This window comes from Chrysemys picta, chromosome 3 (assembly GCF_011386835.1).
Source record: "Chrysemys picta bellii isolate R12L10 chromosome 3, ASM1138683v2, whole genome shotgun sequence".
Classification (NCBI taxonomy): domain Eukaryota; kingdom Metazoa; phylum Chordata; order Testudines; family Emydidae; genus Chrysemys; species Chrysemys picta.
The window spans coordinates 166,752,612-166,776,143 of NC_088793.1; the positions used below are offsets into that span (position 1 = coordinate 166,752,612).

Below are 23,532 nucleotides of genomic sequence, written 5' to 3' on the forward strand. Positions count from 1 at the left end.
ACTGAACTTCCGTTTGAGACTCTCTCTCTCCAGCGCTCAATGTTTTCTTCCTGGCTAGAGGATAAAACACCACATCAGGAAGATGCTTTTGGAGACTAGGAGCTAATACTGTATAAAATGTATAAGGCAAAACAATTACAATTTGAAATGGAATTTAATAACATATTGAACAGCTGTACCGTAAGTTGAGTGTAAGAGAAACTATGATTTTGTCTCAACTCCTTTGCAGATTGTCACTGCCAATCCTTGGAACATGATTGCTCTACTCTGTGGTATTTTCTTGGCTCTGTTTAAAGCAGCAGACTTTGCCAAACTAAGTGTTAAGTGGATGATCAAAATCCGCAAGAGGCACCTGAAGAGAAGTCAAGCAATGAACCACATAAGCTGAGGACTAAACCACCTTTAGAACATTTTTAGTACACTGGATAAAATTTCAACCAACAATGCAGCAGTTACATAAACTAACCAGAGTTGTGTGTTTAAGGAGAACTACTTACCTTTGCTGAAGTGACAGCATAAATGAACTGACACGAACCTTAAGAGGCTAACTCTGAAGAACAAGCCTACTAAACATGTCTTTTTAAAAATGTAAGTTATGAACTTCTTTACCAAGCTTGTGTCAATTTATTGGGGGTGGAATGGAATTCATAAAGTAACATTCAAAAGGTCAGCTTAGAACAGAATACAGACATGTTTGTATTTAGTTTGGGTCTAGACAGAAGTTTAAGCTTTTCTCCATGAGCTAAATGGACTGCCCCTGCTACCGTAAGAGTGCCCCGAATCAGTAAAGTGACTTGTCATCCTCAGTCTGATCTTCCCAGGCATAGTTATTATCTGTGACCAGAAAGGAGCAAAGCACTTACAAGATCAATGTAAAAATGGGTCAAAAGGTTTAATTTCCTAAATCTCCAACCTATTACATAGAACATAGAATACCTCGGCTTTTTATCAAACATTTCCCATTTGGTTAAGATGCACTGACTGTGTATTAAAGCTACTTTAAAAGCAAGTTATGTGTAAGCCCTGTGGAATATGTCATGGATCACTGCCAGTTACTTCTTCTTAAACAAAGCCTCTTGCCTTAATACTTCATCAGTAGAATGATTCTTCCATAAACCAGATTCACAAATACTTATGTACAACTTCTGTTGAAGTAGAGCAGAATTTGACCATTCTAGTAGCTAACACACAAGCAAGGCTGTGGAGTTCTGTCCCAAGGAAGGTTGAGGACAACACAAAAGGTTTGTAGAACTCAAGCTGATGAGTTTCTGAAACTCAATTACACGGAACCTAATTGCTGGGAATGATGATTTAGGAATGAAAAAAGGAAATAGAGCCTATAATGGCCTAGGACAGTATAATACTTAAAGTCCATTTACTGAGAGTTCTACGTTGAGAGGTATAATTTTTTCTATTGTACCTAGAGCTTTAAAAAAATCACAATTTATACTGCTTAAGTCTAACCTGACCTCATAGATATACTTTATTTTTATCCATAAAACCCAATCCCAATTTCTCTGTCTCCTAGAACCCATACTGAGTCCTTACCTTTGGAATTCATTTTTGAGGGGATATAAAAATTTTCATAAAACCAAAACCTATATCTGACTCCAAAAATATACGGAGTCAGGAAGAATATCAAATGCTGGTTGTTTAGAATGATCAAATGCTGAAAAGGTACAAAGCTTTTCTTGCTAAGACTTAGGACTGAATTCAGCTCCCACTTGTGCCCCATGCAATTCCATTACTCTAATGTTCCAGGAGGCAGAACAAACGGAGTCTTACCCAAATGGGCAAAACCAAGCCAATTCCCTGTGACTAACCGTTCTGGGGTACCTTCTAAGCAGCAAGAACAGATTTGCAATTGTAACAATACTTTTCCTCTAACTAGAAGGGAGGAAGGAGATCATCAATAGAGCCCTGCAAATCTGCAGATATCCACGGACCAAATTTGCAGATGGGATGCAGAAACAAATTTTGTTTCCATGCGGGGCTCTGATTATCAGTACCAAGTGATCCAGCTGGTTAGTATACGCATTTAAGCTGGAAATCCTGGCCCCAGTGAAGTCAGTTTTGTCAAGATTTCACCCCATTTCTTTTGGAACAACTGCATAGGGATAGAAACCAGTTTTCTTTCTACTCAGGAGTTGTACTACAGCAAATTTATATATTCAGGCAGTTCTATTTTTGTGAAATAGAAGTGAACCAACAAAAGAATCCCTGCAGGTGACATCTAGACAGAGCTAAACACTTGAGTAGTCTTTTCTTTAAAAGGAACCAGTTTTGGAGGAAAAAAACCCTTATTTCTGTATTTAAAAATAAGCCCTTTGTAATGCATGGGAGATGCACAGGTAAGTAGAGCCTCTCCGTGCGCTGGTGCTCATTTCAAGACCTCCCTCCAAATTCTATTAACACATTGTATAGCTCTCTGTTAGCATTCATTTGTTGAATTGTTTGGGATGCATGTCTTCTACCTTAGCCTAGTTTGCCAAATGAGCTATCTTTTGTTAGTGTTTGAACCTATTTTTATGGCTTTAACTAGCTAGATTGATTGTGGTTTCTGGAGTATCTCAGACAAGAATTTCTTCTATGAGGTCTCAAATGTAACATTTAGCTGCAAAACACTGAGTAGTGCAGAATCAGCTGCAATGAAAAAGGAACCAATGCTGATATGAAATTGCCATTGTTTAGGTAGTAGGAGCATAAAATAGGGACTTATGCAAACCTTACTTTTATGTATCAAAAAAAGGTAACATCTTATACTTGAAGCCAATCCCATTCCCCCCCTTCAGATGACTAAAAGGCTCTCCAATACATAACGAAGAGAAATTATGCATGATATTTGCTCTAAATAGAAACTTTCTATAAAAGAAAACATGTACTTACGTTGCTTGGTCAGTTTGTCCTCCAAAGACACATCTGAGCAACTACAGCATATTTGCATCTGAAGAAGTGAGGTTCTTACCCACGAAAGCTTATGCTCCCAATACTTCTGTTAGTCTCAAAGGTGCCACAGGACCCTCTGTTGCTTTTTACAGCATATTTGTGTCCCCTATTTTTGCAAGTCTGCCATTACTTTTCTTTGAAGCAAGAATCAATACAGAGCATTTGCTCTGTAAACATGTTGTCCATTTTGATTTAAGATTTGTTGTGGTGCATATTGCTAAAGAGACTAAGGCCTTGTCTACACTGCCACTTTACAGCGCTGCAACTGTCTCGCTCAGAGTGTGAACCCCACCCCCGAGTGCTCCAAGTTTCAGTGCTGTAAAGTGGCAGTGCACCAGCACTGGGAGCTACGCCTCTCATGGGGGTGGCTCTCTCCCAGCTTTTAGATGGAGTTTAGATAGCCACAAGCACATCTTCGCTGCTATGGCAGCGCTTTAACATGGCTTGTGTAGTCGTCACAGCGCTAACCTCCCCCTTCCCCCCACAAGGGGCGTAGCTCCCAGCGCTGGTGCATTGTCTATACTGGCACATTGCAGCGCTCAAGGGTGTGTTTTTTCACACCCCATAGCGAGAAAGTTGCAGCGCTATAAAGTGGCAGTGTAGACAAGGCCTTAAGCTTTTCATTCAGGCTGAATATTGCACACATTTCTGCACAACTCACTTAACATAAGCCTTCTGGTCATCATGGAGAGACACAAAAAGAAGGTGATATACAGCATTAAATACAAACATAAAGACTTTATTGAATGCAGCTCAATCCCCCAGTGAAGATTTTATTACAAAACAGTTTTCACACAACTGCAATTTAAGAGATTGGAATGGTACGTCTGATAAAAGATGTGAGCAAGACTTGATTAAGTAAAACAAACGACTTCTATAGTCAGCTTTTTCCATATTTAAGCAGCACACTGCATTTTCATTAAATAAAACAAGGCATTTGTGGTTAGTGCTCTGCACTGCCATAGAGAAACCTTGTTTGGAATGCCAGATTTTGTCTCACTCCCCAGGCCAGCAGAAGCTGAAAGTGCTGCAGACAGCTCAAATCAGCCTCTGAAGGAGGGTTCCACAGAGATTCCTTGGGTTGACATAAGAGCTTCATTGATGGGCTCTAAGGGAAGCTCCATCCTCAGCTGCAGGATGAGAAACAAACTTAAACAGACCCAGCAGAGAGAAGCATGGAGGGGGCACATGAACAGCAAGGCATTCATCAAAGTGGAAGGTCAGACAAGATATACAGTCATCTGTTCAAACTAGAGTTTTATTTTGTGTTTTCATACTTCATCTTATTTCTAACTTGTGCTTTTCATAATTAAAAATTTAAACCCACTGCATAGGCATCTTCACTCAGTGGAATTCTATACAGCAGTATCTTTGAGATCTCTAATAATAAGGGGCACACAGAGAATCCCATCAAGTTACAGGTAAAAAGTAATGTACCTTAGTTTTATTTGAGAAAATACAGCAGAACTAGAAGCCTTTTCTAGAATCTCAACCAAGGTTTGCAGCAATGTAAAAAGCATGTATAAAACAAAGGAAAAATGTACATAGACTATACCACCTATGTGCAACACAATCAAAAAGAAAATTCAAGTCATAATTCTCACCACTCCCATAATTCTCACTCATATTATGAATAAAATTCATTTCTGTGAAACTTCAGAAGTGACATATCAATGATTAAACAAATTTACAATATGCTGTGGTAATGATATATCATTCAACTCTTGTAAAGTCAGATTTTTTTTTCCCATTTACATTATGCCAGAAAAAAAGTTGGCCATTTCTACTATACTGATGAAGTTTCTCTTTTGCAATTTTTACATATTTCAAAAATGTGTACAAAAGTATGTCTATCAAGCAGAGGTCATTGTTTCTTTATTTGGCACTTGTACTGTTGTGTGCATTTAGCACGTTGTGAGTACTGTTTTGCTTTTCAACCAGAGTCTTCTTTAGCTTTAGCTCTTCTAACTTTCTCCACAACTCTTCACGTTCCAATTCCTTCTTTTTTTCTCTACAGAAAAAGTAAAATGATTAGACATGTCTAGGTTCTACATGCAATGTGCATTATAATTACTTTATAATTACAATGTGCAAGTTGATGAAACAGCATATGCTATTCTTATTTACAGACGCTCCCCGAGTTACATAAACCCGATGTATGCAAATCCAAGCTTACGGAAAAACTTCCGTAAGCTAGAAATAGGAGGAGTTGTTTTGGGGTTTTTTTTTGTTTTTTTTTTGCATAATGGTCGGAGATACGTTTCTGACTTATGCAAAATTCGAGGAACGCTTGCGTAAGTTGGGGAGTGTCTATTATAAACTCCTTTTTTTTTTTAAACTATTTTTCTACTCCTATAAGGAGTCAGGATTTTCCCCATGCCAAATATCAAAGCTCAACGTATTGATTCTCAGTGGCAGAATGTGACATCTGTCTTTGAGAGATTATGCTATCCTTTGACAAACCATATCAGTCAACTGCAAGTCTTCTATGAGCAACTAATTTCACTATAAATACTGCAGTTTTATTCACATTAATAAATTCAGTACATACTCTCTCCTCCCCCCCCAGGTGATGCATTTCTGAAACACAAACGAAGAAAATGATTACCTTTGTCTTTCTGCTTTGTATGAGCTTGTAAGTTCATCAAATAGCTTGCCATTCATTTCCATCAATGTTTTCAGCACATTATACACCAGTGCTACAATGGTTCTAAAACAAAAGGAAGGCACTGGAAATTACTGGATATAAGATTTGTTTACTAGCATCTGACTTCCTCTTTCTGTTCCAGCCCTACTGCATTTAGACAGTATTGTAACTAAGTTTTAAATGCAGATGTTTACTCTAGTCTCCTGTATGCATGAACATGAGGATTTATTGAACATGCATTTAGTACATTTGGCTCATTGCCTTGGTTTATAAAACATTAAAGCTTGAAGGCTTCACATAAACCAGCCACAGTGAATGATTTTTTAAATGTTAATATCCTCCAAGGCTGAAAGGCTGGAATCTGATTAAAGTAACTGTCAGTGTTTTAATAGAATAGATTACATTAAAAAGTAAAATGGGTAATAATACTAATGTCCCTAAAGAGAAAGGTGGCATGAATAAAATCCTCAAACTATAGACTAATGAGCCTCAAGCAAGGGAAAGGGTTTGACACAGCTGCTGATTACACTACAGAAAATGCTTTACGGAGAGGGGAAGTTATTTTGGGGTGATCTGTGCCACTCTCCCTGTTAGAAAATTGTTCTAATGTATAATCATGGCACAAGACACCGCCTTCATGTCTGATTTTGTAGGTAAAAATGTAAAAACAGAGCTCAGAGATGTGGGTTTAGGCTTTTCATTTATTTTCTTGTATGTCTATCAATAATCCATTTCAGGATTATGCTCCTCTACCAGTACCAGGGCGAAAGATGCTATTCAGATATATTAAGACCCATCTCCCTTAATTCCCCTCCAGCAAGTTTAAAGTAGGTACTACACTTGAGAGTTAACTAATAATCCTTCAAAAGAAATACTGGAACATTTTCAGGGTAGAATCGGATATAGTTTAATTTATGAAACCTTCAAGGTGCATATATTACTAACTCAAGCAGCAGGGTGATCTAGCTGTTTAACCCTTACCCTCCCCCTTCTCACTTTCTCCACTAACGTTCATCTTCGCTTGTCAAGTTACGTCTCAATTTAAACTACAATCAAATAATAGTCCCAGCCCTGAAGAGCTTAGAGTGCCATATACACTTATGACACTGTATATACTGTTCAATAATTTCAAATATTTACAAATAAGTGTCAAAGAAAATAAAAAGGTATGACAGGTTTTCTGTTTTCATCACACTATGTCAAGTTATCATTCACCGTTAGGAAGTGCAAACGGCAAGTTTATCATACTAAACAAATAGGAAGCCAAAATTCACCATATTTTGCTTGCTTAGCCCGACCCTCCCAAAGTACCAGAATGGAAACATGTCCCAAACACAGCACCAGCAGAAACTTTAAAATCCAATTGAAATACTTAGTATGTTTACTGAGTGCATCCCCCACAAAAGTTTCCTCACAGCATAAACTTTCTCCTTCAAGATCACATTAAAGCGGAGTAAGCTCTTATTTTCTGTTAGAGAAAAAATCATTTTGAAATATATAATTCTGAAACATCTGTATCCAGGCATATCAGGGAAAGTTTTTCCATTTTATCTCTATTATCTGGATGGAAACAATAAAAGAAACCTTTCTGAACTTATTAGCCCTCTAAGTATACTTTAATTATCTGACATCTAGTTTATGGAATAACTTATCTCATGAGAAAAATTGAGGCAAAATAGTGACTTCTCCTGTGACTGATGAAAAGGGGGATTCACTTCAGGTCTGAATTTTGATGCGGTCCCAAGAAACACAAAGGACACAGAACTAGTCTTCTGACTAACATTGATAATTCAGTCTCACAGCTGATGTGCTTGCAGCTAGATATATAGTCTTAATAAACATGGAAAGATCCATTTCATAAACTCAAATATGGGACTCAATAGCCCATATAATCTGGTTCAAAGTTTATACTGGGCATCTGTGATGATTTAACATGTTGTCTGGCCACACAGACTTTGTATTATGTGGGTGAACTAATCTTATACATTTGTCAACTCCTATTACACTGCTCACTTGCACCTTTGACATACCAATGCAGAAGCCCAAAAGTAAATTAGTTTCTTCTATAAAATTAATTTCACCTCAGTGTTAGAAAAGAGATCTATCAGTTTTCAGTAAAATGGATCCTCCAACTTACACACTATTAGAACTAGATATACTAGACAGAACTAGAGTATGTTGGGTAGCTCCAGTTTTTACTATCTGCTTGAATATTTGTAGGTGAAGACACATTCTCATTGAAGCATTAATGGTTCAATCCATTGCTTAGATTTAATAATTCTGCTTTTCATATTAAATCAAACTACAGCTATAACTTTTCAAGTGAGTTCTTTGTAACTCCTGCATCTCTAGCAATAAAGTTTCTGCATTTAACAGTTCTGTTGATTAAGCATAAGCCAGAACAGAATTCAGCTCATTCTCCCACAATTGTACAATTCTGTAGTGGCCAACAGAATAAAGATATACACAACCAACCCTCTGAGCAGCTTCCTGTGTTTATTTGGTGTCAGTTGCTTATGCTATGATTAAAATAAGGTTTTACTAGTCAACACTGAGGGGAGGGTATCACTTAAAGATGGCAGAATACTGAATAGCCCCAAATCTGTTATTTCTAAATCATCTAACATGTAATCTTCTCATTCTTTCATTCCAAAACGTTTCACTAACTGGAAAAAAAAAAAAACAAAAAAAAACCAAACACACTTTGGTATCTTAAGACTTAGGTGCAATAGTGATTTTACTTTTTAAGTGAAACTTCACACAATAGGCCTCATTGTTTAACGTTTAGGAGTGATATATTAATGACAGCATTCAACAGTCATTTCTCTTCTCTCACATCCTTTTGTATAACCAGATGGTGGGCATCATTTTACATGCAAAAAATTCCCTCCCCCCACTTGCTTAGAGTTTAAAATTTTCCTTCATTACCCTGGACAACAATAAACTTATTGATGTAGATGTTGCAAGAAGCTCATGGTCCTTTCCTTGGATCATTTGATGCATCAGAAGTTTCCTAATGTGCTATATGTTACTATATGTCATGTTACAAATGATACACAAAGTCAAACCTGTGTAACATTCACACCACCATCCAATTTCCTTGGACATTTTTTCATTAAATTCCAACTTTTCACCATAAGGGTACAAATCAATGAAAGATGTAGACGTGAAAGAAATCCAATATCTTAATTCAAATAATTGGAAAAACCTCTTACTTCAGCTAAGTAATCATTTCTATCTGTGGTAAGTGGTAACTGGGAGAACATAAATTCTTCTAGACATTCTACCTTCAAGTATGCTTATTAATATAAAGACCATTCTCTTAGCACTTCATCACATTTTGAAGTCAATGGGATTACTCACCTGTATCAAGTTAAACATCTGCATAAGTGTCTGCATGATCACAGTCTAAGACAGGAACGTAGGCTAATACAATTTATTTCTGATAATACTTTTAAAAAAACATCAGAATAAGCAATACATACGGATTCCAGTGTTCTTTGGAGATCTTGTATAAACTACCAAACATAATTGGTAGAATTTTGTTAATGTTCTCCTCAATCAGACTAAGAATGTACTCATTATTCCAGAAATACAAAGCCCTTTCTGCAACCTGAAATACACATTTCAGAATCAGAACCACAAAACAGGATAGTACTAATTAATGTAGAAGTCAAATGTGCAACACTATTGAAAATACTATTTAATACCTGAAAATGGGAACTGGACACACACTTGGATATCTGCTTAAATAGAGGTTCTTCTATTTTTTTGAACTGGGTTGGTTCTATTACATCTAAGATTTCTTCAATTTCACCTAAAAACATCACCTGTTTTATAAAGAAAAGTTTTTATATTTATACATGCCATTCAGAAGGTATATAGAAAGTTTATATAATCTATCACGTAGCTAGACTGAGGATACCAACGGAATAATCAGTAAAATAGGGTACACACTGACAGGTATGCTCCAAGAAACATGGTATATTACTGCTGTTGCACATTATCACCTCGTGCAAGATTCCTTATTGCAATTTACTATTTTTCTTCTTAATTTTTGTAAGCAGGCTTACTTGTTGGTTTCAGTTACCAGAATATAACAACCATCTTTTATTGCCTCCTCTTCATGGTTGCTTTTAAAGTTTTTAAAAAGTCATTTGATTTTAAATAATGCTTTGAAGAAAACCAGAAGAAATTTTATTTCTTCAGCTTTGGCTGCAGAGACTCATTCTTCTCCATTCTGGATTCTTTTTACAAATGCTTCATTTCAGTTTTAAAATGCCAGGAGTATAACAGTATGTAAGTAACACAGAAAATCGAAGAAAACTGATACATAAAAGAGTCTTAAAAGGACACTGCTTTCATATAGAATTAGAAGGTTTCTTTGACGAATGAAGCCACCAAGCTCCCAACTACTTACTTTTAATGACATGGGACAGAGCCAATCAGAAAAATGGATTTCACAAGACCATTTAAAAAGTACATTTTAAGAATTAGACATATTGTACCGAAACATGAAATTACAATGTATAACATTTTTTGTAATAAAGTAATGAACGTTTTATTTAATGCTTTAGTCACTGACAAAGACCAGGTCAAACTTTCATAGTCAGCACTCACTGGAGATGGACTGCACTCACTGTAACCGCTAAAATGCTTTTTAAAAAAAAGCTTTAATGTTTCTTTCGAAAAATTATATTAATTTCTACCAAAGAACAGGGGACTTAACTAGAACATTCCTCTCAATGATAATACATTATCCTAGGAATCTTTAGTGATGAACATATATACGAGCATTTACTATTAGTAGTGCTGTCAGATTTAAAATAAAGTAGTAAGTTTGCACAATTTCTACAGTGAACTTCAGTGCCCTATGAAATCGAGAACCACAAAAAGAATCCTGCAAGATCCCACAAACAGCACAACAGGTGTAAAACACTTCTGAGCCTGCAGCACTTTTTTATATCAGTTACAAGAGAATAATTCATTAAAACATAACAAGACCAACCTCTTTCTGACTGCAAGTTTTTGGCCAAAATTTGAGCAATCCTCTGATAACCTATTATAAGAATAAAAATAAAAAATTAAATCAGAATAAGTTTCCAGTATGTATGCAACTAGATTTTTAATATTAACATTAAAATATTAGACTATATGAATCTTATACTACTTATCCAAAACTGTAGTTCAAAGGGGATTGAAACATTTTGGATCATCTGACATGTGTTTTGCCTTGTGTTCAGAATACTTCAACAACTTTACTCTCAAATTCACACTGCTTCAAAAAGTTTCTTGAGCGTCCAAACAGCCCCACTACTGCATGTAGCTAGATCTCCCTCTAAAGATCCATTCTTTGGGGGGCACTTGCCCCAGCAACTCCAGACCTGGAACCATTTAAAAAGTTGCAACTGTTGGACCGTGCACGCTGTCTCAGATCCAAACAACTCTTATAAGGCTAGATAGAGGAATCCAAGCCCCAAACACCTTTGATTTCTTTCTATTATCTGAGATGCCAAAAGACCCAAACTGGAAAAGGATGACTATCTGCAGAGAAAATATATTCAGATAACTCTATTGGGAGTTACCGTTCTGAGATTGGTAGAGACCCTAGGAAGACTTAATTAGAAGTTACATCCTGTTCCAGATGGTTGAACAATAAATTAAAAATTGAAGGCCTACTCTGTGAAAACAAACATCTGACTTTGCCTCTTAATTGAGAAAGTAGTGATGACTAAAAATGTAAACAGGATTTCCATGTGGCAATTTTACATATTTCAGAGATGGAGACATTTCACGCATGACAGACTCTGACCTCAAGGAAAGGGCCCCCAATCTTCTGCTACAGTCAGACCAGGTTGATTAAAACATGACTGAAATGAGAGCCTGATCTAATTGGATAATCTTTGCACAGAGACGGATTCCGTCCCCAGTAGCAGCCAGCTTGGAGGCTTCATGATTTTTTTGTTTTGTTTTACTTAGATAATAGTGCAAATCTTTTGTAATCTACTATATTGTCTGTATCTTGGGTTCGCCAAGTAAATTGTGAGTTTTAGAAAAGGCTGATTAACTGTTTGAAATAGAAATTCAGAGAATCTCTTCTTAGGAAGCATAATTCTTCCTGAGGTCGACTGTGGGCACATCATTATTTTGTTTTATTTTTAATAGAACACTGAGGATTTTCCATTAGCAGATGAACCTCACCTTCCTTCTCAATGCAACACTCATGCAGAGGTAGTACAGAGAAAACTGTCCTACAGGTTCAATGGGAAAGTTAGTAATTTTAAGTCCCTAAAATGGACAGTACCACAGAAAACAGATGTGGACCAGATCACTAAGAAATATGTATTTTGGGTAAATACAAACAGAGGTTTTTGCATGGAAGGATAAGTTGCGGCAGCAGCAAGAACTAGTTCAGATTGTAACATAGAAAGCAAAAGCAAGCATTCCAAGAGGTGTGAAAAAGGGACTAATGGAGACAGATGTAAGAGGCCTTAAACCCCGTGCTCTGGTCTGGCCAAACTAAGGGGCTTTTGTGGCAGAGGCATTGTCAGAGCACAGTATGTTCCACCGCATGTTCCCTCTTCTCTTCTCATAAGGGAAGAGGATGGCGTATGACAAAAAAGGCTAACTTCCAAGTTATCTTGGAAAAATGCCAAATTCAGCAACCACTAAGTCTATAGGACCTTGTTGGAGATGAAACAGGGCATGTCACATCTCTTCGAACTATTCAGGTAGTCTGGCATGTATCACTGCACTGGTTCATATTTTCAACATTACCATAGCTTCCAACTTTGAAGGTTTATTAAAGCCCTCATTCTAGGAGAGAAGAACCTGCTGCTGTTGCAGAACTGAGTATCACTTTTCAATGAAAAGTGAATGAGAGTGAACATGATCACGGTATCAACCAGGAAAGTCCCAAGTTCAGATTCATGAAAAGGAAACAAGTTATATGCAGAGAACAACAGTTCCCTTGTGAAGACCAGTCTTAATGGGAAGCTTAGGGAATGGGGATGGGCTTCAGAACCTGAGCTCCACCCCAACCTGCAACTTCAAAGCACTGTCTACATAAAAGCTATTTTTAGAGCACCAGCGCAAGCCCTGCCAGCCCAAGTCTATCAACCGAGGCTGGGAGACTCACTTCTGTGGGCTGTGTAAACTTACCCAATAAATCAGCCATCTAAGACATGGACAACATGACTCCTGAAACAAGCTGTCACAACTGTCAGAGACTTGGTAAAAAAGGGAGGGATGGCTTTTGGTTTGAGCATTGGCCTGCTAAACCCAGGGTTGAGAGTTCAATCCTTGAGGGGGCCATTTAGGGGTCTAGGGCAAAAATCTGTCTGGGGATTGGTCCTGCTTTGAGCAGGGGGTTGGACTAGATGACCTCCTGAGGTCCCTTCCAACCCTGATATTCTATGAAATGAGGGATCTTAGCCAAACCAAATGGGGTTACAATCTTACAACCTGAAGTGTTGAAATGAACTAAGGGCTATCTTGCAAGGTACTAGTCCAAATGGCATTACTTTTTAGAGACTTCTGAGCTCATCCGCTAGTTTTCCAGAGTGGGAACAGTAAAGATAATACACCCCCCCCCAAAAAAAGGGGGGGGGAGAGAGAATTTAAACTCCTAAATTTTACTGAGACTAACCTCTGATTTTCCTTCACACAGATCTTTATTGGTTACCATTTATCTGCTTCCCCACCACACTCAAGAGGCGTGGAAAGGGAGTCACTCTTATTTAAATTAGCTGTCCTAGTTTTGCTGGATTTACAATGTTAAGCAGTTTATTTACATAAATACATTTTCAATGAAGTCTTGGTAATTTTTCTGTTGCTTAATTAGCTTACAGCTTAGTTAATTATATAATTATGCTGAGACTTTGGTTCCTTGGTTACATAACAGAAAATTTACAAGCATAATAGCTTATTCGCCTGCCTGCCTCCCCAGGCACAAAACAACTTGAGCAATGCAAGAGAAAAACAGATAATATTTGCAGACAGTTAACATTTGCCGAACAAAACAGATTAGTGAGAAATTACTATATACACCTCTACTTGGAGTATGAATTAATTAAGCTCAAGTCCTCATGTGCATGAAACTAAGGGTTAACTAAAAAGTCTAAAGTTTCCATCATTTCCTGGAGTCGAAGTGTCCAGGAGACTTAATTGTGTCATTTAGTATTTTAAAATTTCTTCTTTCTCAGCTGGAATGAGTAAATAGGTCATGCCCAGGCCTAAGAAGTTAGGTGTGTCCCTATGGGGATATTACTTTCAGAGAACTCCAGCTGCATAAAAAAAAATAGCTTTTTTTATTTTTCAAGTATGCATCAGCTAGATACCCATGCCTGGAAATTACAATGCTAAGGAAGCCTACGAAGAACAGGGACCAGGTACTTAACATGTACTGCATATTTTAAAAGCGCTGCTTAAGCATTACCGTTTAAATTTTTTCTTCAAAACATACTAAAACCCCAAAAGTCTATTTACTAAGGCTAGCATTCAAACATTTGCCTAGTGCTCACATTAGCCAAAGCATTTACAAAATTTGGATACTCCAATCTTGACAGTTGCTTTAGACTTCACAGGGGTTCAACTACAGCCATATGTACCTGTTGGACAATCCCCATTATTTACAGGAATTGTGTATAGAGCTTGCTGCTCACCGAACCAAGTATTCCTGAAGTGTCAAGACTACAGTGCAGTGACACTCAAAGTGCCTGCTATGGCTCTTTGAAGCACATGATATTAAAACACTGTGTGATTTAATTAGCAACCAATCAGGGTGCTTTTACTATATTAACGACCAATTAAGTTATCAACTTGCACTACATTGTTAATCTGGATACAAGACAGCCTAAATTCCCTCACTGCAGTGTCCCTCCCCGCCAGCCCCAGCGCGGATCTGCCCCGGACTTGCCGCGGCCCGGGGAGAGGAGTCCCTCCCGCAGCCTGGAGCTGCTGCGGTGAGAGAGGCCTGGGGGAGAGTCCTCTCTCCCCACCGCAGCCCCGGGGCAGCCTGCACCCCACAACCCCTCATCCCTTACCCCACTCCAGAGCCTGCACTCCCATCCAGAGCCCTCATCCCCCCTGCACCCCAAACGTCTGCCCCAGCCCTGAGCCCCCTCCCACAATAGAACTTTAACCACATTTGAGGAGTTGACCTGGGGAGCAAGCTGGAACAAAAGGTTTAATTTATAAGAAAACTACAATTTTGATTGAAAAAGATATTGCTAGGAAAACAACCCAGATGAAAAGATGGGAGAGGGATTTGGACAAAGAAACTGATCTAGATGAGTGGGTCTCTGCATGGGAAAGGGGATATACATCTTCAATTTGTGTAGCTCACAAAGAAATATATGTTTATTTATTTATAAATGTTTATAAATTACTGTATATATGACATCTGACTCCAGTTAAGACTCACCATATTTTTGCTACTCAGGACATACTCTGTTGGAGGGGATTCGCAGAAAAGGGAGCATACTTGCACGTGTGGTAGTTGTATTAAGGTATAAGAAGGTTTTGGGAGGAAATTATGAGAGCTTCATTTTATAAGAAAATGCCAGCTTCCTAGAGATCCTCTGAACTGCTTACAAAATGGTCCAGTAAAGGATCTTCACTTTAAACAAAATGACAAATTAATTTTTTTTATTGTTAGCAGCAAGATTTTGTATTGCATATTACTGGAAAAATATGACTTCACCTATGATTTGTGATATAGTAAAATATAGACTGTCTTCGTAATGGAAACGGTTTCACACCAAGTACGTACACATGAGAAGCACCAAACAGAGGATAGGTATTTAGAATTTTAGTCACCTTTTTAGTGTACTCAGGAGAGGAAGGGTCCCCAGCCAGCAAGCCAGAATCTTCAGCTAGGTGCTTTGAATATTAACCTGATCATAAGTAATAACTAATGTATGATGTAGTATGTTAATGTTTTATGATAACTTTGCCGTAACAATTTTTTTAAAAAAAGAAAAGAAAATGACAGTACTTTGTTCAGGAAAGTGGATCACTGCATATGCACAATTTTCAATTTAAAATACAGTTTTATGCAAAAAATAGGGTCTTCTCACTTAATGTATCTGTTCCACGTGTTCAGTCAAAATCATATTTGCTTATTTAAAGCAGTAAAAGTAAGTTTTTACTACATTTTATTTATTTATTGAGCTGGATTCTGTTCAGATTCATGCATCTTTAAAATCTAGTTAAAATTCTTTTGATCACTGGGCTAAATTCTGCCCTGTGTTACACACACCTGTGCACATTCTTTGACAATGGCAAGACAAATTGAAAGCAACAGTATAACATGATGGAAGTTATAGGGTTTTTGTGCTGTTTCATCTACTGTGGAGCTTCGATTTCTGATCTTTTTCTCCTTTAAGCCATTGCACAATTGTGTCATCTACATCCAGAACTTGGTGATCCCACTTCTGAAGAACTGTACAGTAACTCCTCACTTAAAGTCGTCCCGCTTAACGTTGTTACGTCGCTGATCAATTAGGGAACAGGCTCATTTAAAGTTGTGCAATGCTCCACTCTTACGTTGTTTGGCTGCCTGCTTTCTCCACAGCTGGCAGCTCCCTATGCCCCCCGCCCGCCAGCAGACCCCGCAGATCAGCACCTTCCCCCTCCTCCTGCCCGCAGCAATCAGCTGGCTTGTGGTGTTTTGGAGGCAGGAGGGAGGGGGGAGGAGCGAGGACTCGGCGTGCAGGCTCCCCCTCCCTCCCCTGCTTTCTGCCGACAGCAATCAGCTGACTTGCGGCTTTCAGGAGGCAGGGGAGGGAGGGGGGAGGTGCGCCGAGTCCTCGCTTCTTCCCCCTCCCTCCTGCCGCCAAAACGCCGCAAGCCAGCTGATTGCCCTGGGCAGGAGGGAGGGGGAAGGAGCGAGGACTCGGTGCACCTCCCCCTCCCGGCGAGGACTCGGCGTGCCTCCCCCCTCCCTCCTCTATGTGGCAATCAGCTGGCTTGCGGTGTTTAGAAGGGAGAGGAGGGAGGGGGGAGGAGCCAGGACACAGCGAGTGAAGTAAAGGGGGAGGAGGTGGGGGGGAGAAGAGGCAGGTCAAGGGTGGGGGGAGGAGTGGAGTGGGCGGGCTGAAAGTTGAACCCCCCCCGCCTCTGGTGCTTGCAGAGTAGGGGAAGCTGCCCTGGAACCTAACCACCCCCCTATTTACATTAATTCTTATGGGGAAATTGGATTCGCTTAACATTATTTCACTTAAAGTCGCATTTTTCAGGAATATAACTACAACATTAAGTGAGGAGTTACTGTACTCCAGAATCTCAGCTTTTTTTTTTTTTTTTTTTAATATATTTCTAGCCCTCATGGCTGCAAAAGTGTAAGCCAATGTTGTCTCGCCGAATACACAAAGAATCTGAAATAAATCTTCAAAAGGAGTAAAATGCTCCATTAATCTCACAGTATGTCTACACTGAAATTCATCACTTGCGGCTGGCCTGTGTCAGCTGACTCAGGCTCACGGGGCTGTTTGTGGAGTAGACATTCAGGCAGGGCTGCTCCAAGCCCAAACGTCACCAGGTGTTTAATTCCAGTGTAGACATATACTCAGAGCTCTGTGGACTGTCTGGCCATGGAATTTAACATTTTTGCCACTGAAATTTGACATGATGTTGAAGCCAGGTGCCTGATACTTTGTTTTCAATCTCTTTGCCCTGCTGGAACCTGTCTGCAGCTGCTTCTTGCTTTAAAGCTTTCCCCACAATGGGGAGTTAATTGGATTATAGTGCATGCTCTCTGCTCTGTTCTGTGGAGACAGACAGCAGGGAGTTGGGGAACCAGAACTGGAATGTGGCTTGCACCTGTGGAGCAAGGAGAATGACAGTGTAGTCTGGCCAGCAGGGCTATCTGGAGCCTACGGCTGCAGTCAGGGCCTGCTGCAAGCCCTCTCTTCTGTGACATATATGGGACAGGGACGAGGGGCTCTGAGCCATGGTAAGGAGCTGCTTCAAGAACATAAAAATCCCATTTTCAGAAATGAATCTGACAAATTTTGTGTTAGAGTAAACAGAATTATAAGTCTCAATTGTGTGTTTCTGTAGGGGTGAAGAGGATTGGAATTAAGTTCATTTCAAAGAGACAGAATAAGTTAACACTGCAGCAGAATTTGGTGTTCTTGTTTGATAATTTAGCTCAATTGTGTTGTGTGTCCCTCACTGAACATAATGTACTGCTACCAGGACCTAAAATCTGTGACAAGATCACTAAGTAAATTCTGCAGCACACTGCTAAAGCAGGGTTGAAATTTTACAGTTGTTTCATTTATCCTTTTTAAAACAACTTTTTAAATATTTTAAAAATACAATCAGCACAGTATCCGATTTTTATATTAAATATTATGCTGTCTCCACATTTTTTAGTCTTTGTTTTGATGATGTATAATCGCAATGTTGAATTTGTTAAGGACCAGGTTGGAGGATTTAACAGTTGAGGAAAGGGACATTTGGGGCTCTTGACACTTGGGACAGTGTCACAGGCAGCTTGGGGTTATGGAATATTTGCTGAATGTTTCTGCAATAATGATCATCAGTGAAATAGTTAGTGTTGATATTTAAATTCATCTTTAATTTTCAGACTTAATCCATTGATCTGAACAAGACAGTTCACACCTCTTCTTGAGTTACTGTTTCAGACTGACTGAAGTCTCAGGAAGACAACACTGCATTGATTTGCAATCTGTTCATATTTTCAAGGTTTTCTTCAACCATAAGGCCAGAGACGACTGTTTTTTAAAAGTTTGGATTCTGGATTACAGTTTGTGTCCATAGATTCTTATATGCTGAGAAGCTCTAACTTTTGTCATTTGCTCCAACTGTTTTTGACACCTATCACCATATCTAAAAAATATTTGCTGTGCACATGTCAATATTACTGTCTAAACACAATTCATTTTTCTTTTATTGAGAACAACAATCCTGCACTGTAAATAGAGCTGGTCAGTAATTTTCTGTTTAAAAAAAAAAAAAGTGGTTTCAACAACATTCAATTTTTTTTGTGGGAAAATTTCAGTTTTATACCAAAAAAAAAAAAAAAAAAAAAAAATCAAATTTCTATTGGGGAAAAACAAGATGAAAATTTTGTTTTGGATCAGATCATCCCAAATTGAAACATTTCAGTTTGTTGGGTGACCTGCTGCTATGCATCATGGGAGAGGGAGTCTGGCCAGGCCCATAGAGGAGAATGGGGGCCCAAGGCACCTGAACTACAACTCCCATGACGCACTCTGGCAGCTCAGACAGTTAAATGTTGAACTGACCTCAAACAAAACATTTTGATATTGGAATCAGAGCGGGTACTAGCCCCTTGGGGACCGACCGTAAACTGGAATATTTTTTGCCCCTCCAGTACTAAAAAAGGCAAGTTCTTATAATAAAAAATGATTAGGGGACTCTCTTGAGGTGCTCGAGGCCTATGCAATTGCTTCGTCTGTTTATGCCTAGTGCCTGCTCTATTAAGGATGTCTCCAGATAGGGTTGCCAACTTTCTACTAACACAAAACTGAGCACCCTTGCCCTGCCCCACTCTTCCTCCAAGGCCACACCTCTTCTCACACCATGCCCGCCCCCCTGTCACTTGCTCTCCCCTCCCTCACTCATTTTCACTGGCCTGGCTCAAGGGGCTGCAGTGGGGTTGTGGGTTCCAGGATTGGGCCAGAAATGAGGGGTTCAGAGTGCGGGAGGGGGCTCTGGGCTGGGGTGCAGGGTGGGGGTGGGTGAGGGCTCTGGCTGGGGGTGCAGACTTTGGGGTGGGGCTGAGGGGTTTGGGGTATAGAAGGGTACTCCGGACTGGGACTGAGGGGTTCTGAGGGCGGGAGGGGGATCAGGGCTGGGGCAGGATAGTGGGAGGGGGGAGAGGAGAGGAGTGAGGGTTCCGGGCAGTGCTTACCTCAAGCAGCTCCCGGAAGCATCTGCCATGTCCCCCCTCCAGCTCTTACACAGAGGCATGGCCAGGCAGCACTACCCTGTCCGCAGGCGCCACCCCTGCAGCTCCCATTGGCAGCAGTTCCTGGCCAATGGGAGCTGCGGGGGCAATGCTTGGGGCAGGGGCAGGGTGCGGAGTCCCTGGGCTGCCCCTATGCATAGGAGCTGGAGCGGAGACATGCCGGCTGCTTCCCGGGAGCCGCATGGTGCAGAGGCTAGCAGGGAGCCTGCCAGCCTTGCTGTGTGGCGCTGCCAACTGGACAGTCAACAACCTGGTTAGAGGTGCTGACTGGAGCCACCAGGATCCCTTTTCAACCGGGTGTTCCGGTCAAAAAAAATCGGACGCCTGGTCACCCTAGCACCAGATTTCATTTTGCTGAAATAAAGATTTCAACATTTTGCGTATCAAAGTTTTTCAGGATCTTTCATTGCATGAAACATTTCAATATTTTGACTTTTTGTCCCAGTTAAGGATGAAAACAAATGTTAAAATATCAGAATTTCCAGTTGGACAGAAAAATCCAATTTCTGATCAACTAACTGGGAAGGCATGGCCAAGAACACTGAGGATCTTTTCCCAATACTGAGGTTAGTCACATGATCTCAGCAATTTAACTATTTTCTAGTCTATATTCCCATTTTTGTCACAAGTTATTACCAATAGATATAGCTGTGCTTTCAAAATAAAAAAATTCTCTCTCTTTTTTGGCACGTGTCTTGGATTTACAAACCCTAATTTTTCCGGAAGTGTCTACAGTTAATTACTCAAAATTAGTATTGACAAATACTGCTATCACTGATGAGAGAATTGCACTGACACATTTTAATTCAGATGAGAAATACAAAAATAAAATACTCTGTTGAAAAACACTTACTGGTTCTGTTAATGTCGTATCTTTTTCCAGGAACTGTACAACACAGTAGGCCAGCTAAAATGTAAGTAATACAATTATTTAACTATTTTAAATCGACACTGACTGACTATTAAGACAACACAACATAATTAAATATCACAAATGATAATGGAAACACTTTAATCAGCAAAATATCTTAGCCTTATCAGATGTAGGTCTTTTTAATTTTTCTTCCTAAGAGAAGGATATAGCTAAATTTAACTAAAAAAAAGGCTAAATATATTTCAGACTATTGTATCTTTTAAAAGCCTTCAGTACATCCGGATGCTTAGTTTCTTATCCTAGAAAAGGCTTCATTTTTTATTTAACTAGGAGATTTGTTTCCTGTGATGCAGATCCAGCATTTAAACAAAGTATTTTCTAGACATCAGCTCCTCAATTAGGAAGTATGTACCAATAAGCTGCGTTTCAATATCATGCACATTCAAAACTATTGCTAGCCCCAAAGCTATGTTAACACTGAGTTAAGGTTGGGAATATATATCACCAATTTAAGGGTAAAATCTAGGAAACTGGATATCTAGGAAATGAGGTGGGTGAGGTAATATCTTTTAATGGACAAACTTCTATTGGTGAGAAAGACAAACTTTCCAGCTTAATACACAGAGCTCTTCTTCAGTTCTGGGAAGAGAACTCAACCTCACAGCTAAATACAAGGTGGAAAAGATTGTTTAGCATAAGTAGTTAACACATATTTCAAGGGACCATTCAAGGTGAAGTGGCCCATTAACACCATTCAGAAGCAGGGGTGGGGAGGTAGCTTGGGGGGAGGGGAGGAAGGAGGTTTTTAATTATAGATTGTTGTAATAAACCCTCAATCCAGTGTGTCTACTCAGTCCATAATTTTTCGTGTTTAGTAAAGTTATGAGTTTAAGCTCTCAGGCTCATTTTTTGAAAGTGTTGTGCAAGTTTCCTTTGAGGATAAGGACTGACAGATCAGATATAGAGTGATTGCTTTGTGAAGAGTGTTCGCCCACAGGCAATACAGAGTTTCTGTCTTTTATTATTTTTTTGTGGAATTTCCTTTTTCTGGTCCTCTGGACAGACAACTTAAATTGCTTCATAGATTTCCACCACAAATTCAGCAACCAAAACCCATCCATTAAACTCTCTCTGGAACACTCCCACACTAGCATCAACTTCCTTGACAACACAATCTGTGTCAACAATGGAACCCTACAGACAATTACATACAAAAAAACCTAAGGATCATCCACACCTACCCTCATAGATCCACTACCCACCTCAAACACACCAAGAAATCTGTTATCTATAGCCAAGAACTCAGATACCACAGAGTATGTTCCTACGAGAAAGTCCAGGATATACACTTTAGCACACTCAAAACTGCCTTCAACAACAAACCTCCTCTGCCCACAGAGTCCCAGTCTAATTAATCTCTCCTCATATGGAAGCTGTTCCATACCCCAATCATTTTTGTTACCCTTTTCTGAACCTTTTCCAATTCCAATATATCTTTTTTGAGATGGGGCAACCACATCTTCACGCAGTATTCAAGATGTGGGTATACCATGGATTTATACAGGGGCAATATGATATTTTCCATCTTATTATCTATCCCTTTCTTAATAATTCCCTACATTCTGTTCACTTTTTTGACTGCTGATGCACATTGAATGGTTGTTTTCAGAGAACTATCCATAATGACTCTTTCTTGAGTGGTAACAGCTAATTTAGACCCCATCATTATATATGTATAGTTGGAATTATGTTTTCCAGTGTGCATTACTTTGCATTTATCAACATTGAATTTCATCTGCCATTTTGTTGCCCAGTCACCCAGTTTTGAAAGATCCTTTTGTAGCTCTTCAGTGTTTGTCCGGGACTTAACTATCTTGAGTAGTTTTGTATCATCTGCAAATTTTGCCACCTCACTGTTTACCCCTTTTTCCAGATCATTTAGGAATATGCTGAATAGGATTGGGCCCAGTACAGACCCCTCCGGGACACCACTATTTACCTCTCTCCATTCTGAAAACTGACCATTTATTCCTACCCTTTAACCAGTTACCAATCCATAACAGCTTACTTTGCTTAAGAGCCTTTGGTGATGGACCTTGTCAAATCCACTATATCTACTAGATCCCGCTTGTCACATGCTTGTTGACCCCCTCAAAGAATTCTAATACACTGGTGAGGCACGATTTCCCTTTACAAAAACCATGTTGACTCTTCCCCAACAAATTATGTTCATCTATGTGTCTGACAATTTTGTTCTTTACTATAGTTTCAACCAGTTTGCCCAGTACTGAAGTCAGGCTTTCTGGTCTGTCATGCCGGGATCACCTCTGGATCCCACTTTAAAAATCGGTATCACGTTAGCTATCCTCCAGTCATTTGGTACAGAAGCTGATTTAAATGATAGGTTACAAACTACAGTTAGTAGTCCTACAATTTCACATTTGAGTTCCTTCAGAAATCTTGGGTGAATACCATCTGGTCCTGGTGACTTATCACTGTGACTTATCAGCTGTGAGGACCAATGCAAAGAATTCATTTAGTTTCTCCGCAATGGCCTTATCGTCCTTGAGTGCTCCTTTAGCATCTCGATCATTCAGTGGCCCCAGTGGTTGTTTAGTAGGCTTCTTGCTTCTGAAGATCAAATAGCTACAACCCATACTCTATAGAAACCCCATCCTGAAAGCAATCTTACCTGAACCCCCTTTTCTGGCCTTCAAACAACCCCCCAACCTCTCCAACCTCATCCTCAGAAGCAAACTCCCCACAGACCAGGACACAACAACTCAAAGCAGCACTAGACTCTGCCAGAACAGATGCAAAACCTGAAGACATCTCTCTACTGTTGCAATGATCAAATCCTCCACAACACACCTTTCAAGATCCATGGGTCCTACAAGTCTATCATAACATTTGGTGTACCTCATCTAGTGCACTAAATGCCCCAATAACAACTACATGGGTAAAAACAGACAATCACTATGCACTTGAACAAACTCACTCAGGAAAATGACAAAAGACTAAAACACCACATCACCTATGGGTGAACACTTTTCACAAAACGAACATGCTATATCTGACCTATCAGTCCTCATCAGGAAACCT

The 23,532-nt window shown here is 39.4% G+C and overlaps 2 protein-coding genes across 8 annotated transcripts in view; one reads left to right on the forward strand and one right to left on the reverse strand.

Moving 5' to 3' along the window:
- Positions 1-18,661, forward strand: part of PACC1 (proton activated chloride channel 1) — a 182,231-nt gene extending 163,570 nt beyond the window's left edge. For 2 of the 3 annotated variants that reach the window (XM_065590657.1, XM_065590658.1), the window contains one exon: positions 230-8,067. In XM_065590657.1, the coding sequence (XP_065446729.1) occupies positions 230-388 (159 nt within the window). In that variant the 3' untranslated portion in view covers positions 389-8,067. Of the gene's footprint in view, positions 1-229; positions 8,068-18,188 lie in introns of those variants that run through there. The other variant, XR_010600218.1, reaches the window with a different exon arrangement.
- Positions 3,670-23,532, reverse strand: part of PPP2R5A (protein phosphatase 2 regulatory subunit B'alpha) — a 174,683-nt gene continuing 154,820 nt past the window's right edge. For all 5 annotated transcript variants that reach the window (XM_065590650.1, XM_005306320.5, XM_065590651.1 and 2 more), the window contains 6 exons: positions 20,410-20,463; positions 10,602-10,652; positions 9,304-9,423; positions 9,079-9,206; positions 5,555-5,656; positions 3,670-4,957 (listed from right to left, as the gene is read on the reverse strand). In XM_065590650.1, coding sequence (XP_065446722.1) covers positions 4,822-4,957; positions 5,555-5,656; positions 9,079-9,206; positions 9,304-9,423; positions 10,602-10,652; positions 20,410-20,463 — 591 coding nt within the window. In that variant the 3' untranslated portion in view covers positions 3,670-4,821. The remainder of the gene's footprint in view (positions 4,958-5,554; positions 5,657-9,078; positions 9,207-9,303; positions 9,424-10,601; positions 10,653-20,409; positions 20,464-23,532) is intronic.